At 48.0% G+C, this 18,349-nt stretch overlaps 1 protein-coding gene across 13 annotated transcripts in view; it reads left to right on the top strand.

Moving 5' to 3' along the window:
- LOC118222576 (collagen alpha-1(XXIII) chain-like) overlaps positions 1–18,349 on the top strand; it is a 152,202-nt gene that overhangs the window by 107,084 nt on the left and 26,769 nt on the right. For 6 of the 13 annotated variants that reach the window (XM_035408264.1, XM_035408273.1, XM_035408275.1 and 3 more), the window contains exons 4-7: positions 5,056–5,063; positions 7,483–7,509; positions 17,609–17,635; positions 18,303–18,329. In XM_035408264.1, the coding sequence (XP_035264155.1) occupies positions 5,056–5,063; positions 7,483–7,509; positions 17,609–17,635; positions 18,303–18,329 (89 nt within the window). The remainder of the gene's footprint in view (positions 1–5,055; positions 5,064–7,482; positions 7,510–17,608; positions 17,636–18,302; positions 18,330–18,349) is intronic. The other 7 variants (XM_035408265.1, XM_035408267.1, XM_035408269.1 and 4 more) reach the window with 5 other exon arrangements.

The raw sequence follows: 18,349 nt of genomic DNA, 5'->3' as shown, positions 1-18,349 counted from the left end.
GAATAATGAATATGAAGTTGAAGTGCAGACTGTCTTTAGCTTTAATTTGAGGGCATTTGCATTATTGGGTGATTCATGTAGGAACTACTGCCCAAATACTTACGAACTACACTGTATTTGATAATTATATGATATACCGATAAAATAGTTGTTTTTTTGTGTTTAGTTTATGTTCTGTTTTTCTTTTTTTTTACCTTTGCAAATGGCAAGAGGTTTCACTAAAAATTCTATTCAAAAACATATTAAAACATTAAACGAAGGAGACATTAAAAGTCAGCTCCCCCAGACATGGAGTGAAGGAGAGCCAGTGAGCCATGTTCTTAAGTTTAAATGATCCAGCGGCAGGGGGGGGTATTAGTTTTAGTGTAATTCCCCCCCCCACCCCCAATAGGAGTGGGGTGCAGAGGGATGGGAAGCAGCTGTTTTGTGCTGCTCTAATGAGATTTCAGCCTGCCAGCATTAACTTTACTGCCCCATTTTACAGCAGTCATTAGAATAAACGCTCATTTACAACAATAATAGAATACAAACCACCCCCCCCCCCCCCCCCGCCCGCCCGCTTGCCCCACGCCCCCCCACTTTAACCCCTTCAGTGCCACAGTTCCACAACACAAATTAGGAACATGGGGGAGGGGGTATTTGCCAAGTTACATAGGGTGATTTTTCACCATTTTGAATATCTTTTTTTAGGAATGTTTATATTCGCTGCACATACTTAGATGTTAAAGTGCGTGTGTAGTCAGTGCGTAGTCTGTGTGTAGTCAGTGCGTTACCTGTGTGTAGTCAGTGCGTAGTCTGTGTGTAGTCAGTGCGTAGTCTGTGTGTAGTTAGTGCACAGTCACGCTCGCTCCATCCGCAAGCAAAATCGCAAATTCTTCACTGCTGGTGGGTCACCTCTGAGCACTTCTCGGAAAAACAAAAACTTCTCGGAAAAACAAAAACCCCTTCCCAAGGTGCATTCAGAGGCAATTACCCCACGAAGCCACAGTCCATTTCTGAACGCTAGATATCATTAAAGGCAGCCTTGGTACAACGAGCGCATTGCGACACCGCATTGCGCAGGCATGCTGTTTAGTGGATTCTGTTCTCCGCAAAGAGAAAAAAACTGGTTTATTGTGGCTTTTTGGGGAATTTCTTTGATCCGGCTGAACCCAGTACAGACAGTCGTTCGGCGTGACCCCGATGCAGCTCTCTTGGTTCTCTTTGTTTTGAAAACCTGAAACAGGCTTCACCAAAGGGATATCTGCAGTAATCGCCCCCCCGCCCCCTACCCCACTGCTTCTTAGTTCATGCGGATTTTGGGACTTTTAGCTAATAAGGAAAAATTGAACTAATCACAGTATTAAAACAACCGACCAACATCGATTTGTGTAAGCGCTTTGAGTGGTGTCGTACGGTTGCATTTTAGGGCTAACGTTGCGCTGGCATAACTCTAATTAAGAGCGATCTGGCAGTGCCCCCCCAGCAGACTCGCATCGTGCCCCCCCAGCAGACTCGCATCCAAGCCGGTCCCACCGGTGACAATTATTACGATGCCGTTTACGAAGCACCTTTCATCTCACGTCGGGAAAGCGTTTTTGTTTTTGGGTTTTTTTTTTTTCCCAGGAGAAAGCTCATTTCAGCGGTGACGTTTAAATGAATCTCGGCTCGTTTTTGATTCTGACTCATCCGACTGACACACCGCAGCACTCACCACACATCAGGCGATTCATTAAGCCAGCTGGACTCAATTACCGAGTCGTTTTTAATGGCCGCAGAGAGTCTTTTTTTTTTTTTTTTTTTTTTACATCTCGTTTTACATCTCGACGGCTCCTCCCACAGCACAGTATCCCCATCACTGTACTGGAGCATTGGTGGTGGCCTTGGTCCAGAGGAGAAGACTGCCCAGTACTGGACCTCCGGTGCCACTTTGAGCAATAAGCTTGTCCAGAGGATATATCCCATCATGCTTTGCTCCACAGGGTGACATGGCTGCTGGATATTGCTGGTGTACAGAACTTTAGAATGGAAGGATTGTCCCTTTTCCAGCTAAGTCGCTGGATGTTTTTAATCGTTTCCCTTTTCTGGTTAAGTAGCGGGTTGTTTTTTTAATTCAGTCGGTTCGACGTGGTTCCACTTTATTTGGGAGACTTTGTTGTTGTTTTTTCCGTGCGATCGCCCGGTAAACTCAAGCTGGTTTGCGTGAAGATGCAGCAGCCCTGCTGTTGCGTCATTTAAAAAAAAAAAATTTTCAGATTTTTCCCGTTTGATGTGGATGGCCTAAAAAACCAGGGAGATGAAAAAGAGGACAGAGGTTGCTGAGGCTCATCAGCGCTCTCTCTCTCTCTCTGCTGCTTGCTCTGCGTTCTGTTTCTCCAGGTCACCTCGCAAGCGCAAACTCACAAACAGCGACCATCTCTGGAGTAGTCGTCTCGGTGTGTGAGGCTAATGCTGCAGAGAGAAGCATGAACAATTCTACGTGTGTCGATGCAAACAGACGCAGAGCCACCGTGCAATTTAAAAATAATAATATAACAATGACCTGACATTTATATACCCCTTTTCTCACACTCAAAGCACTGTACAGTGAAGAGACAGAAACTGTCCCCAATCGCCACCGATGTGGAGCACCTACATGGGCCACCATTTTTTTTCCCGCCAAAACGCTCAGCTGAGGTGGAGAGGGAGGGAACGGCATTAGCCCATTAAGCTGGGGGATGATTAGGTGGCAGGTTGAGTGAGAGGGAGCCTGGTTGGGAATTTAGCCAGGGCAATCGAGGAACGCTGTACCCTTTGCAACATGTGCTTGTGGGATATTTAACGGCCACCGTGAGTCTTACAGCTTCTCGTCTGCTCGAATCCGGATTGGCCCACTCAGACTCGCGTTCGCGGCTCATTGGTTCAGTTATAGTGCGTAAATTTTGGAGCGTGCTTAAGCTGGCACGGCTGTCTGGCCATCCACAGCTCCTTACTGCCCTGCAGTCTGCCAGCTGAGCTGCACAGTCAGTACACCACATTACCACACAGCCGCCACAGACTGAGGTTTCTAATGCTGATGTCACAATCGCTACTGGTGACTGAAAGCAGTGGAGTTCTAGAACACTGACTTAGAATTCTGGACCATTCCAAGGGTCCTGTCAGGCTGCTCACTGGCGACCCCTGCTGGTCAACCAGGTGCATGCAGTCTGCCTTCTCAAGCTGCTCACGAAGCGTCTTCCTCTGACTCGCGTCTGATGATGGCGGCGTGAAAAGAAGCAGCGGCCTGACATCGCGTGTTCCGGGAGGAGAGCCTGCGCTCCTCTGCTCTTCGTCCCAAACCGATAGGTCAGTGGTCACGGAAATGAGCGCAACTGGCCAACGCGATGGGCCGTTCCAGAATCCAGAGAGAGAGAGAGGGAGAAAAAAGCCGAAAAGAAAAGACACCCCCTGCACCTGTGCAGCTGTCCCAGGGGTCAGGCTTTGGGGTCTCGGGGTCTTGGGGTACAGCAGACGAAAGAGTCCAGCTCCGCTCCCTCAGGAGATCAGCGGAGTTGCATCGCTCACTTTTTCCTTTACTGCAGAGCCTCCTGTTTTCTGCCTGACAGAAACCATTTGCAGACTCTGGAACACTGGGGCAGATTTCCCATTGGCTGTACCTCTGGAACTCTGGGGCAGGAGGTTTCCCATTGGCTGTACCTCTGGAACTCTGGGACACATTAGAGCACACGCACCTCTGGTGCATCGATGATGTCATCCTCTTTAAGAGCCTAGCAGTGCAAGAGAACTGTGAGATAACAGCTTAGCTGAGCCCTTCCTTTGCACATATCAAAAAATTAACTGCTACCTCAGAACTTAAGCTGTGCTACGCCACATTGCTCTACCCTGCACCCTCAGCCCAAGGCTCCTAGTAAAACTGCTGCGGTTCATGCAGTTCATCATGTGTGTATACCTCAACAACGATCTCTCCACAGCTGGTAAACAAGTGTCGCGGACTTACTGCCAGTCCTCATCTCTATTTTCTTTATTTTTCCCTCCTGGTGTTATACGCAGAAAACGATTGATCTTTATTGCTTTCTGTTTCCAATGAGGCCGGGCGCATCGGATTTATGGGTCTTGCCGACGGGACAGTAGGTCGTTATTGTTTTTTATCGGAGTGCCGTTTTGCCGGAGTTTTTCCTGGACGTACGCCACGTCGTTGCGGCTGTCAGGCTGGATTGTCCTGAGGGGATAATTGTGCCTGAAGCTCTCTCTCCTCTGATTACAGCGGACGATAAAAGTCCCCCTTTTTTATCGCGTTGTCAGCGCTCAGACCGCGCTGGTGAAAACGCAGAGACGAATGGTGCCTTAATTAGCCGAACCGTTCGGAGGGATTAGGTCGATTAGACGCGTTTCTTTCGGTTACTGGTGTTTGTCCGCGCGCGAGCATGTTCGCGAGCCTGGCGGGTCACAAAGAGAGACGCGTAATAAGGAGATCCGCTTCTCTCTTTAACATCGCGCATTTCTCTTGATTACGGTAACGCGGCACAAAAGACTGAATGTCCTGGGATTCGGCTTGTGCTCCGGTGATCTTAAGGAATGGTATTCAGAATCTTCCCGGTGGAAAAGTATATACCGATTGGCCATTCGTGTTCTACTTGATTGGCAGAACGCAGAAACCGTTGTTTTATTTTTCCTTTCTGTTGTACCAACATTGCCTAAATCCCTGGAACCGAGCCAGCGCGTGTCGCCGTCTGTTTAAACCAAAATTTACAAAACAAAGCGGATTTGCCTCTATTTGTTAAAATGCTCACGGGGATTGTAGTGTCTGTAAAGTTTCATGTCGCACAATATATTTATCAACAATTCACCACTCAAAAGTATACACTTTCTGTTCTGTGAAAACTCGATTAGACTAGGCTATATATCCATAACCAAACATTTAGTGCAACTACTCTGGTAAAACATGTCTGGGAAGGGTTTTCTAGGACAATGTGAAGCAATTTTTTTTCTCCAAATAGAATATGTTCAGTGAATGTGATGCAAGTTAAAATGTAATGAAGACTAAAGGTCCTTGCCAGCAATTGATTGTGGGTTTTTTTTTTCTTTTTTGTCTCCTAGGATCTCCAGTAAGTACCTCCAGAATCACAGTAGTTTATAGTGTGTGAGTGCAAGTCTGACCATCCCAGTGTAAACCAGTCCGGTCCGGTTTGAACTGGTTATGGTTCAACTGTGGGGGAACTCCTTCAGCAGGTGAGTTAATGGGAACCCAGTGGCTAACTGCTAACTGCTGTGCACAAAACTAGTAAGCTCTAAAATATTATATTACAATAGCACATATTTTAGGTTTTACTGTTTTCTCCATAACAGTTTAAATATAGACATTGTAAAAGTGAGGAGAATTTGCCTCCGGCGACACTCTCAGAAGCCTCCCCCCCACCCACTCACACACACACACATACACACGTGCACACACACACATACACACTCATTCACTCACGCAGACATACAATCACCTGCACACTCCACACACACACTCATTCACTCACGGACACACACACTCACCACTCACACATGCACACACACACCACACGTGCACACACACATGCACTCAAACGCCAACATACCATATGCGTGCACACACACACATACACTCATTCACTCACGCACAAACGCATACCACACGCACGCACTCACGCCCACACACACACTCACACGCACCACACACATGCACATACCACACACCGCACACAAGCACCACATCCGCCGTTCTTTGTTATAGTATTCCAGAGAGACTCGTGGGGAGAAGCTTTTGAAAAGGTAATAATTCTGATTTATGTCCCTCTGCGGGGAGATGATTCCATTTACCGCCAAACCATGACGGATGGCTGCGCCGCGTAAGGCCGAGCGGGCGCTAACGCTAACGCTAAAGCGCTAATCCCCGTCGGACGATGTTTGGCAGACGTATAGCGTTCAAACGTAATTTATCAGAGGGAGCACTGACTGTTTTTAAAACTCTCCCGTGTCTAATCTTGACACATTAACACAAGGGCGTCCCTGTGCTCTCTCGCTAAGTGTGTCCCGTCGAAACGCGGCGGCCATCTTGGCGAAAATGATGATATCCTTTCTATCGGTGAGGCGTCCCGCCATTTCCCTGGGAGCTTTGAGTCATCTCCCGTGCTGTAATTGTTTAGTCTTCGTTCGGTGGGAAAAACTGTAAAGTCGGGCTGTGGGTGAGCCGTCCCCAGTCAGGCTCCTGGAAAGGTCTTTTGGGCTGGGATAAAGTCTTGTAATTCGTAATTATTTATGTTTAATGAATAATCAAAAATACGTTTTATTGGTTCTGCCTGTGGACTCCTGCCATGTCCGTTGGTATCGTTTCTGTGTCCAACCAGCTCACATCAAGCAGAATCAACAAAAATTCTGTTAAAGGACTCCTAGGGATGTTCTGGTGGGGGGGGGGGGGGCTCATTATGTTAATATGCAGTTGCCATTTAATCTGTCCATCCAACTGGAGCTTGAATATTTTTCTAAAAGTGGGTAAGTGTCTGAAAACAAATGGAATACTGTTGAGTTTAGACGCTCCAAGCATGCAAATGGTAAATGTCTCGTAAAAAAAAGCCATTTTATTAAACACTGTTACCAGCCATCTTTTGGTCTTACTTTGTCATAATGCCACCCTAGATTCCTTTTGAATTGGTTTTACCCAAGATGCCTCTCTCCTGAGTGTTGTGGCAGGGTGACAGATTAGGGCTTTGGCAGCAGTGCATTCTGGGGCTTCAGATGTGGGATAATTTGTGTGGGACAGTGTCGAGCCCGTTTAATACGACAGGAACCTGTAAATTCCCCGAGTTTATGTGGCTGTTCTTGGAGACCCTCAGTTATCATGGACCCAATAAAGGGGAAAAAAGTTGTGTTTTTGGGATAGCAGTGGCACAGCATGTATAGCCACATCTTGCGTATAAACCCACTATGCCACAGTAGAAGACCCTGTACAATCAAAATCACCATTTACAATACTAATATTATGCATAATGAAGAACCAAAGAAAATGCACGCTATGGTCTTATGCCCATTTTATTCAGTTGAGATTTTAAAATTTTTATTCTGAATCTGAAAGTTCTTATACTGCATACTACAGGAGGACTATTGGCTATTGGTCATTTGGGGACCATGTTTCCTATGCATGTTCTGTGGAATTTACATTTTAACCAATCAGCAAGTGTGACCTTATAGTGGGCTGCCAATCAGGTGTGAGCTTTAAATGAATGTGCGCACGGAACAGACATGCCATCGTCAGACCCTACAGCTCTCATCTTTAGAAATTGCCAATTTTATCTCAAAAAGACATAAATTAATTTGAAAAAGTAAGTACACGTGGTTGTCTTGTGGCTTGATGAAACATTGAGAAACAAGGTCCTGCTGGGATGCAGTCGTGGTCCTGTGATCTGTGTTGCATTAACGTTGCTCCTAACCTTATCCTAACATTGTCCTAACGTTGCCCTAACCTTGCCGTGTTGTGTGCTCTGCTCTCTCTAATCTGAACAGGGCGCTCCAGGACGGGACGGGTACCCGGTAAATTTGGCTCCCCTTTTTTTTTTTGGCTAAATTTCTCCTTCTCTTTCCACCTCCCTTACCAGCCTGTCCTTCTGCTCAACCCCCTTCCCCCCCCCCCCCCCCCCCCGTCTGGGTGTCTGTGCGGAACACACTGTTTGCTTTGAGTCCTCCTCACCTGTTCCAGGTGATCTCAGGTGTTCTCATTGGAGCACCTGTCTCCTCTGGCTTCACCCTTGTACCCTTCTGTCCTGTGTTCCTGAATTACCTGTCCTCTCTGTGTCTGTGTGTCAAGGTTCACGTCAGTTTCATTTCAATTCTGTCCGTTCAAAAAGTGAATTGAAAAGTGCCTGTAATATTCTGTCAGGTTTTTCAATTCATTAAGTGAATTACAGTTAACCCCCCCCCCCCACACACACACACACACACACACACATACAGCACATGCACACACACACACACCCACAAACAAATGCCATACAAATGACTTGAATTTATTGAAATATTCAAGCTCATTTGAAAATGTATGTTGCAATATCTGAGAAAAGGGCTATCATTTGTATCATTTTAATGTAAAATGAATTTGTAATAATTTTCCTATTAAATATCTTGATCAAATATTTATGTCCTAATAAGTAATATTTCAGTATATTAATCTGAGATGGTTCGCTCGGTCTATGTGCCCAGTCAGTGTACTATTCTCAAAGTAGCTTTCTCATTTCGCAGTGGTCCCCTTTTATTTACGATCTGCTGGTGTGCTGCCATTTGAGAGCCTCGACCAGATGTGAAAAACACGGCCTGTGTCCTGCTCGCAGATCTTACCTGATACCGTTTCAAACATTGCTCATAAACTGAGTAATTTAATAATAGCTGCAACGCGATATCATCACACAGTGTTTATTTAAAGAGAAATCGGTTTGTTTCCACTTATTACAGTGCGGTACCAGCATACTGCGTTTATTATGACGTCAGAGGCATGTTCACCGTTACAGGTCCCCTTTTCAACTATTATATGGCGCCCCCTGCTGGATATGAAACGTACGACACTTTTAGACAGATTTATTTACTGATTACTAGAGAGTTGGCTGTTCATTGTGTTCTGAAAACAGTTTTTTTTTATTGAGTCAGAGTACTCTGGGATTTCATCATTAGTGATTGGTTCTTTAGTCACATATTCTTCATCTGGCCTCGAGCAAGGCCCTGCAAGAAGTTTTTTTGTTCATTATTAAGAAATGTCTCCTTCCCCCATATGGAACCCACAAAGTATACTACAGAAGCTAATAATCAGTTCTGACTCGTACTGAGCCTGTGATTGTTTAGACAAGCCTGAAGAGTGTTTACAGCAGAGTTGTTCACGGGCGGCCCCGTTCACAGATAGCCGTCCAAGTCGTTCTGCGTCCACTTTCCAGGAATTGATTTGGCAGAGGGACCGTTCTTGTGACGTGCGATTCCTGTTTTCAGATTCACCGATCCCACCGAAGAGTGGTGAACAGTGGTAAAGGTTACCTGGGAGACTTACCTGGTGATGAATAACACTCTTCTGTGAGCAGAACTGGCCCTATAGGGCAGCAGTAACCAACCATGGAGATCTACCGTCCCGTATGTTTTTATTTCAACCCAAATTTGGCACACCCGACACTACTAATTAGGCACTCAGTGAGAGCTCTAGGTGTTGAATGTGTGTGTGGCTTTATTAGGGTTGGACTTTACCTCTGACAGCAGCTTATATCTTCACTTGTGTTTTTTGACTCTGAGGAAGACGCTGCAGAGGTCAAAATGTCAGTCCCACTCTGTTCATTAAACAGTGTCTTTTGCCCTGAGCACAGTGTGCCCCACTGTTCCTTATTTTGGGTAAGTCCCTGTGAAGTGTCCAGGTCATTCCTGACAGGCAATGGCTGCTCTTAATCACGGTGGCGGGGGGGGGGGGGGGGGGGGGGGTGTGCGTGTGTGTGTTTGCGTGTGTTTGTTTGTGTGAGGGAGTTCTTTTGAGATGAGCAATCTGTGCACTCGTCCATTCCTGTGTGTGAGTCTGTGTATGTGTGCGTGAGTGTGCATCTGTGTGTGTGTGCGCGCATGTGTGTGTGTATGTATGCAATCACCCTCTTGTCTGGTTTGACAGAAGCCACCCATGTGGATCAACAGCTGAGCTCTCTGACTCACACTCTCGCTGATCTCACACGCTCACTGATCTCTCTTTCACTGATTTCACTCTCACACTGATCTCTCTCACACACACTGACCTCTCTCTCTCACACTGATCTCTCTCACTCAGACTGTTCTCACTGACTCTCTCACACTGATCTCACTCTCACTCACACTGATCTCTCTCACTCACTGATCTCTCTCTCTTTCTCACACTGACCTCTCTCGCTCATACTGATCTCACTGACTCTCTCACACTGATCTCTCTCTCTTTCTCACACTGATCTCACTCACACGGATCTCTCTCTCACTCACACTGATCTCTTTCACTCACTGATCTCTCTCTCACTCACACTGATCTCTTTCACTCACTGATCTCTCTCTCACTCACACTGACCTCACTGAGACTGGGGCCTGCAGGCCCGGACCTGCCGCTGGTTCCCATGGTAATAGCGGGTGGATCATAGACACATGCCTGACACCACCACACTGCCCGTGCAGGAGAGCTGAAGCAGAGCTGCTTCAGCAGTGCAGACCCCAATGCTTCTACACAGCCGAACTTCAGCCTCTCATCTCCCACCTGATTGGCTCACCTGTCTTCCTGTTCCTGGTTGGTTCATTTAACCTCCTCAGTCCACAGCAGTTAATCCCCCCCCTCCCATCCTCCTGATTGGTTCTCACCCCATCAGTATACACTAAGGCAGTGGCCCCCAAACATTTTCAGTCGGAACCAAGTCGGTGGGGACCAACCCTGTTCCTGGAAATTACCATCCTGAAGGTTCTCAGTCCAATCCTAACAAAGCACGCCTCACTCAACAGCTAGATATCTTGTTCAGCTGCTAATTGGTAGCATCAGGTGTGCCAAATTAGGGTTGAAATGAAAACCTACAATTTGGTAGATCTCCAGGAACAGGGCCGGGTCACCCCTGGACTAAGCAGTGGGAGCAGTGTTGGGATTAGGGGGTTAATGTTTGTGCTGGATCCGGAGGTCCTGCTCAAACTGAAGTCCAGATGAGCTGGCAGCCCGCTCTGGCAACCTGTGTCCTGCGTATAAAAGCAAACAGAGCGGCGTGTGATGCCGGTCCAAACCGTGAGACCCTGTGACACGGGAGCGTGGTTCTGGAGCGGGACGCTAGCGCTTGGCGGGACGAGCCCGCAGCCGAAACGGGACGGGGAGTCAGGATGGGACTCTGTCCTCATATACCGTATAGTCCTCTCTCACACTGCGCCCTGTCCCAGAGGCCCCTCTGTGTGTGTGTGTGTGTGTGTTCATGTGCGGGTGCATATGTGTGCACGCGCACATTTTTGTGCGTGTGCGCGAATGCATGCGTGTGTGTGTCTGATATCTTGCTTCTCTCTCTCTCTCAATCTCTATAACAGGTTCACCTTTATTTACAAAAAGTATATAAATGTGGTATTTAACATATTAGCTAATGCTGTACAAAGACCATAGATATCACACAGCTCTGACTTGCTGTCTGAGGAAGGGGGTAGTGCTTTGCCATGAAGATGCACTGATCTTCTTTCAGACACCAGAGGTGAGAGCAGAGAGAGGTGAAGAGGGAGAGAGAGGAGAGGTGAAAGTTGAGAGGAAGAGGTGAAGAGGGAGAGAGAGGAGAGCACGCTGCAGATGTGGCCGCTCGAGCAGGATTTGGAAATGTGTCTAACTTCTCCTTTTGAAGATCCCCCCCCCAAAAAAAAAAAAAACGATTACAAAGGCTATATTCAAGTGCACAGGTCTGACGGTGAAGCTAACTGGCGCGAGGAGGCAAGTGCCGTTATGCACGAGCCGGTCGATTCACATGGGTCCAAAATCATCGCGGCGGAATGACAGCTTCGAAAGCGGCGCCAGCTTCGGTCGCAATTTCTCACGCTTCTCCATCACTCCCCACCGCCATTAATCATAGTCACCCGGTAGACTTTGGGTTCCGCGCAATTTTTTTTATTTCTTAAAATCCGAAACGTCGGAGGACTGAGTTTGACAGCGTCTGTGCTGTGTAAACACCACCAGCGCACGCTCGTATTCGTCCCGCTGTCACGGGTCCCCCCCCCCCCCCGTTGCCTTGGTAACATGCCCAGAGTATGCAAGCGTGTGCAAAGGAGGAAAAAAGTTCAGCGCGAGGCTGACGAACTGGATGCATCGCAGCTGTCGAAGACGATTCTGTCCTTGTTTGCACTCGCGTCCGATGTGGTTGATTGATCAGATTTCTGCGTGTCCGTCTGATCCGTAGCTGTCTTTTATAAATGCTTGATTTTTTTTTTTTTACCCGCTGCCCCGTACGCTCGCGGTGCGTTTAAACTGAGATCGCATTTCTCCTTCCTTGTGTTCCATTCGACCGACTGACCGGTTTTACAGCGGAGCGTCGCGTGACTCCCGCGCGTATTACGGAATGTTGTTTGTTAGTGGAATTTTTTTTTTTTTTTTTTGAATGACGGGAGGAGGACCCATGCACCAGTATCCAATCCAGATGTGATTCAAATTGGATTTTAGGGGGGCAAATCCGATCCATATTTCATTTTCTTGTGTTTAAACCACAATTTTCAAGCGTGACACATCTCAGATTTATCAAGAAATCAGATATGTATATGAAAAGGATAGTGTAAACAGGGTGGGGATGAGCGCAGGTTTGTGTATGTTCAGCCCAGTACATTTATACTGTAGGTATTTGAGCAGAACAGGCCTGAGGGTTTTTGTAGCCCTGCACCAGAATGTTGGTGTGGCCCCAAAGTGCCCAAACTTGAATTGTGTGACCCAGGGATGGTTTTGACCCTAAGAGGCTGCATAGGGTGTTTATGCCATGGTGGCCAGTTCTGCATTTGGGAGGGTGCGATTGCGGGCCGGGGGAGTTGAGGTGGTTGCCGTCGACTATAGAATACCAGAGCTTTGCACAGGCCAGCAGCAGAGAGGGCTGAAGGTCAGAGGTCGAAGGTCACTGCAGGCCCAGTTGCGTGCAGTTGGTTGGGCGAGGGGGAGCGTCTTTATCTCCGAGGCGGGTTTTTCGGACCTGGACGCTGCTCTGGACGTCCTGGGCCGGGAAACTTGAGCGAGGAGAACCAGGCCACAGGGGCGTACCACATGGACCCGGTTTAACGTGTCCAATACCCCGATCATCAGAACCATCCTCTGAGGAGGAGGGGGGTGGGGGGGGGGGGGGGGGATTTCTGATGTGGGACAGGGCTGGATAAGAACCAGAAGTGCTCTGAGTTGGGCTTGATCAGAGGCAGAAATGGACTCGAGAGAGTCAGGCCAGAAGCGAGAGTCTTTTTATACGACCATGAATGGCTCCTGACGCATTACCTCAGAACTGAGGGGGTTTTGGCGTATGACACATCCCGAAGAAGAAGAAGAAGAAGAAGAAGAAGAGCAGCTGGACACTGCGGTGATCTGTGGCCTGTGATTGGCTCTGGCATGCGTTAAGGCTGCAGAACATGTCAGCCATTAAAGGGATTCCTTTCTGATGGCAGGATGACATGTATTTTCAGCTTAGACACAGGCAGTGAAAAGAACTGTCCTGGGGGGGCGGGGGGAGGAGGTGGGGGGGAGAACAGACTCTCTGAAAGTCTGGCTGGCATTGGATCCAGATGTGCCCCCGGTATTTCCCATCTTCCCCGAGCTCTTTCCCCTCCTGGCCTGTGTGGGACCCCAGAGCCCCGGGCTCATCTGCAGAAATACGGAAATGCATCGTGTTCCCGAATATTCTCGGCCGTCCTGTCCCGGCGTTCCGATTTCCAGTATGAGGAGCAGATCCCCACCAGGTCCCTCACTTCATGAGCCACATGACCTGAGATGTCGCTTCAGAAGGTCCTTTTCTCCAAGAAAATCCTCAAACCCCCTACACCAATCCTGCCCCCCCCCTCCCCTCGCCCCCCATCCTCCACCACCAGTCCCTCCGGTCCCTTCCTAAACTCGTCCTCATTGGCTTTTGAACTCTGCCATTGTGAAAAGGCCTCTGGTGTTTGTTCAGGTGCAGCCGTAGTGTTATCAGGGCTTTTTATACACACTAATAAAAGAGACACCAGTGTGAGTTTCTGTCTTCAGAGTAACACCCCCCCCCCCCCCCCCGCACCCCCACAGGTGTTTTTCCGTGCCTCATTAATACTAATGAGTCTGGCAGGCCTGCTCCAGCCACCCCCCTACCCACCCCCTCCCTGAACCCTCATTAACACTTGTCTCAGACAGCGTGATGCCAGTTTGGGTCGATTAAGGTAATTGGATCAGGTGATTACCTGTGTAGTCCCACACGGTTGTTTGTGCGGGGGCGATAAAGACTCCGCCTCGCTCACTCATGTGGGGTTTGGCGCGTAACGCTGGCTGTACAGCTAATTAGTCCAAGTAGTAAGACAGGAACTCATAAATGTTATTATGCAATATTATATAGCAATAATTATGCACTCGCTCTCGGGGACATAACGGAGAAACGGAGGTGCATTATCCCTGTCTTCTCTCTGATTGGTGCTCTGTTCTATACCTCCTCTCCTTGTTTCCCTCTGATTGGTGCTCTGTTCCTAACCTCATCCCCTTCCTTCACTCTGATTGGAGCTCTGTTCCTAAGCTCATCCCCTTCCTTCACTCTGATTGGAGCTCTGTTCCTAACCTCATCCCCTTCCTTCGCTCTGAATGGAGCTCTGTTCCTAACCTCATCCCCTTCCTTCGCTCTGATTGGAGCTCACCATTCTCAACCCTCCCCCCCCCGCTCTGTATCTGCTGATCCCCCTGAGTCAGGGCAGGGGTGTAGGGTTGTTTAACCTTTGCCAGATGCCCACAAATCAGCCCGTGATCATTCCCTGGTAATGGCTTTACCAGAGAGAGACCCACCGTCTTCCCTCAAAGTCTTTTTTTTGTGTCTCCCAGAGGGCATAACCTGAGGACCTCGGGGCTTATGTGGTATGTAGCTTTAATTCGTGTTTACAGACCTGTGATAAAGTCCATTACAGTAACGGAAGTGTGGCCCCAGCGATCGGCGTTTCAGCCGAGCGTTGATATGCGACCGCTCTCGTCAGGCTTCTGAGCCGAAACAGGGAATCTTGGGGAGCAGTTTAAAAGCCTAGTGTGTGTTCTTTTTTCTGTTCTTCAAAGGGAGGGATTTGCTTAAGGCCCCCCTCCCCCCCCCCCCCAGTTTCAGAGACGCTGATTTTCTCCGGGGGGGGGGGGGGGGGGGGGCTGGTAAACCGTCACAACCAGGCTTATCTCCCAGCACCCCTCACTGTAGTCCACAAAGTTCAAAGTTCACCGCTGCAGGAACCCTTCGGAAGCCCGTATGGGTTTGGAAACATCTCCTCTGGATTCTTCACTCAGATCCAGGAGATCCTGTTAAACTTTATTTGGTGCCAGTTTAGCATAAGTGGTGCCTGTCAGGCTACCGTCACAGAGCCCATTGGAAGAATTCTCACAGACCCTTCAGGCTCCTCCTCTTAAAGGGACAGAGTCTTTTAAAAGGCTTCAGGCTCCTCCTCTTAAACGGACAGAGTCTTTTAAAAGGCTTCAGGCTCCTCCTCTTAAAGGGACAGAGTCTTTTAAAAGTCTTTTGGCTGAAGGGTCAGAGTTCCTATGTAGTGCACTAACTTGGGTGTTGTTCATTTTGTGGAAATTCAGCTCAGTAATATCATACTATCTATACAACATCCGCAGAATCCGCCCCTTTCTCACCACCTACTCAACCCAGCTCCTGGTCCAAGCAATGGTTCTATCCCGCCTGGACTACTGCAACTCTCTTCTGGCTGGACTACCGGCATCTGCCACCAGACCCCTGCAGCTCATTCAGAATGCTGCGGCTCGTCTGGTCTTCAACCTCCCCAGACACTCCCACGTAACTCCCCTGCTCACTACCCTCCACTGGCTGCCTGTTATAGCTCGCATCAAATTCAAAACATTGGTTCTAGCATACCAGGCAGTCAAGGGATCAGCCCCAGCATACCTTCAAAAGATATTCAAACCCTACATGCCAGCCAGATCCCTCCGTTCTGCTACCTCAGGACGCCTAGCACCTCCCCCTCTTCGCACCTGCACTTCCAGAACACGTCTCCTCTCTGTTCTGGCCCCACGATGGTGGAATGACCTCCCTGTGGAGGTCAGAACAGCTGAGACTGTGACCCATTTCAAACGACGACTGAAGACCCACCTCTTCAGGCTGCACCTCTCCCCATCCCTTCCCCCCCTGTAAATGACTAAACTTAGGGTTGTAACTAGGCAGCTGTTTAATAGGTGACTTAGTTGATGCGCCAGTCTTAACGACTACTTGTATTTTTATTTATTTTTATTTTTCCATAGATTGCGTTGTTGCCGTTCTCGTTGTTAGTGTTAATCAGTTTAACCACCAGGGTCCAGGTTGAACTATGCGGTTGTTCCCTGTACTTGGACCGGTACTTCTCTCTAGGGGTTTCGTCATACTTGTTCCTGGTTATGGTTATACACTTTGTTGTACGTCGCTCTGGATAAGAGCGTCTGCCAAATGCCTGTAATGTAATGTAATGTAATCATGATTGATAATTACAGACTGCAAACCAAAATAGGTTGAGAGTAATGGTTGGTTTACAGGTAAGATGCAATTTAAATGAAATAAAACATTTTGTTTGCCCTTATTATGGGTCATATGACAATATGAGGCCTAAGAGAACTGGTCTGGCTGATGCAGGAAGGGTACCATTCTAATGTGTGCAGACCTGAGGTCAGCATCATTTAGGCTGTTCTAAAGAGAGATGACAGGAACTGCTGTTTCAGCACCTGAGACTGAGTGGACAGCGACTTCTCCTGGTGCAGCCTAGTTAATCTGCCTCTCCCTTTCTCTCGTCTATTTACACATTCATGCACACACACATACCCAGATACACACACACACACACACACACACAGTCCTCTACATACACAGATGCACACACACACACACAAACACTGTGCTTAACATACACAAATACACATCTCTCTACATACACAAACACACACAAACTCATGCACACGGACAAACACGCACACACACACACACACACACTGTTCAGCAGTGGTATCCCAGCACACGGGGGTAAATAAAACTCGGTAGACGCTAAAATATGCTTCAAGCTTTTCACTTGGTCAGCAAATAAAAGGAATGTATCATATTTCAAGTAGTTCTACCTAAAAAAAGACGTCAGAAGTAAATGTTGCGTTACCCATAGCTCACGGTGGTTGTTATTCTGCCATGACATCACTGTTTAAACAGGTGCTTTGAGAGCTCTAAGTCTGGCAGGCACTGGGTCACGACTCACAGGCCAGGGCTGTTTCCATTCATGGAGCAATGCATCGTGGGGCCCTGAATCAGTAGACAGCCTGATGCATGCTGGGACTGTCGGAGGCCGTCGCGTGTCGTGTCGCTGGAACGTCGAGCCGCAGCTGGTCTGTCCGCTCTCTCCCTAAACAGGCAGCAGCTGCCTGGCGTTCAGAAACGCTCTCCGGTTATGGACGGGGTGGAGCCGAGCCTTAAATGGATTGTAAACTAGGGGGTTTCTGGGGGTTTTCCAACGCAATCAGTCCAACGGAGACAAGACAGGCAGCGAACGGAAAAACCGTCTCAAGATTACACACACAAAGGACCGCCTCCCACTCCCCCTCCATCTTCTGTGTATATTTCATGGCTTTTTATGCTTTTTCAACCTTTTTCATCTCGTGGCTCTTTCTCCCTTTGTATATCTTCCCTGTCCTCTTTTGTTTCAGATGTATTTTATAAATAAACAAGCTGTACTGATGATCTTATGTCGCAGAGAGAGAGAGAGAGAGGGGGGAAAAGAAAAAAGATAAATCAGGACTCCATCAAGCCCCAGGCCCCTTGGAATGATATCATATTTATTTCGAGCGCTGTAAAGTTTCATAAAGCTTTTCATAACCGCATAGTCCTTTAGATTTATGGCCATACTGTAATGACCCTCCCCCCCCCCCTTTTGTGGGATATTCAGAGAATAATTCATGCCGTTAAATATGGGGTCTAAAATATGCCTTTCGATCTTTCAGGGCCCTCTTGGCTTGGATGGCAAACCCGTGAGTATTCATTTCTGCGATCAGCCAACGGTGATGTGTGGTGACAGGTTTATGAATCATAGGATTGATTCATAAGAGTGATTCATAAGAATGATTCATAAGATTCAGACTGAGCTGTAGGCTGCATGGTGTAGGTAGGCACCAGCACCACAGTCCTTATATGAGAGCTGCAGACTCACAATCATATACACACTTCTGCCCACCCGCACACACACAAATAGAATCACGCAAAAACATACACACACAGAAACACGCATAAACACACAAGAACATACACATACACACACACACATAGAATTATCCACACAGACATGTGTACACACAGATACACACACACACAGAATCACACACATCTGCACAGACACGTGTGCACAGACACACACACACACACAAAACGTACACACACTCGTACCTAATCCTAGCCCTGTTGGCTCTGAGGCAGTGGGATGGTTCTCCTTGCAGGATGAGTTGCTCACCTGTTAGTCATCATGAGTGTTTACCCTGGCAGAGAGAGAGAAAGAAAGAGAGGGAAAGAGAGTAAAAGAGGCATGAAGCGCCATTAACACACTCCACTGCCTTCTGCATGAGCACGTTTCATCGTTTTGAACATTTAGGACATCGTCCACCCACGCGGGCCGCTTCATTAACCACCGCTCTACCTTCACAGGGTCCCCTCGGTCCGAAAGGTAGCGAGGTATGTTTGCTCACCCTGCT

Source organism: Anguilla anguilla, chromosome 3 (genome assembly GCF_013347855.1).
Source record: "Anguilla anguilla isolate fAngAng1 chromosome 3, fAngAng1.pri, whole genome shotgun sequence".
NCBI lineage: Eukaryota > Metazoa > Chordata > Actinopteri > Anguilliformes > Anguillidae > Anguilla > Anguilla anguilla.
The sequence above is the reverse complement of the archived record's forward strand: the minus strand, read 5'-3'. Positions and strand labels throughout refer to the sequence as shown.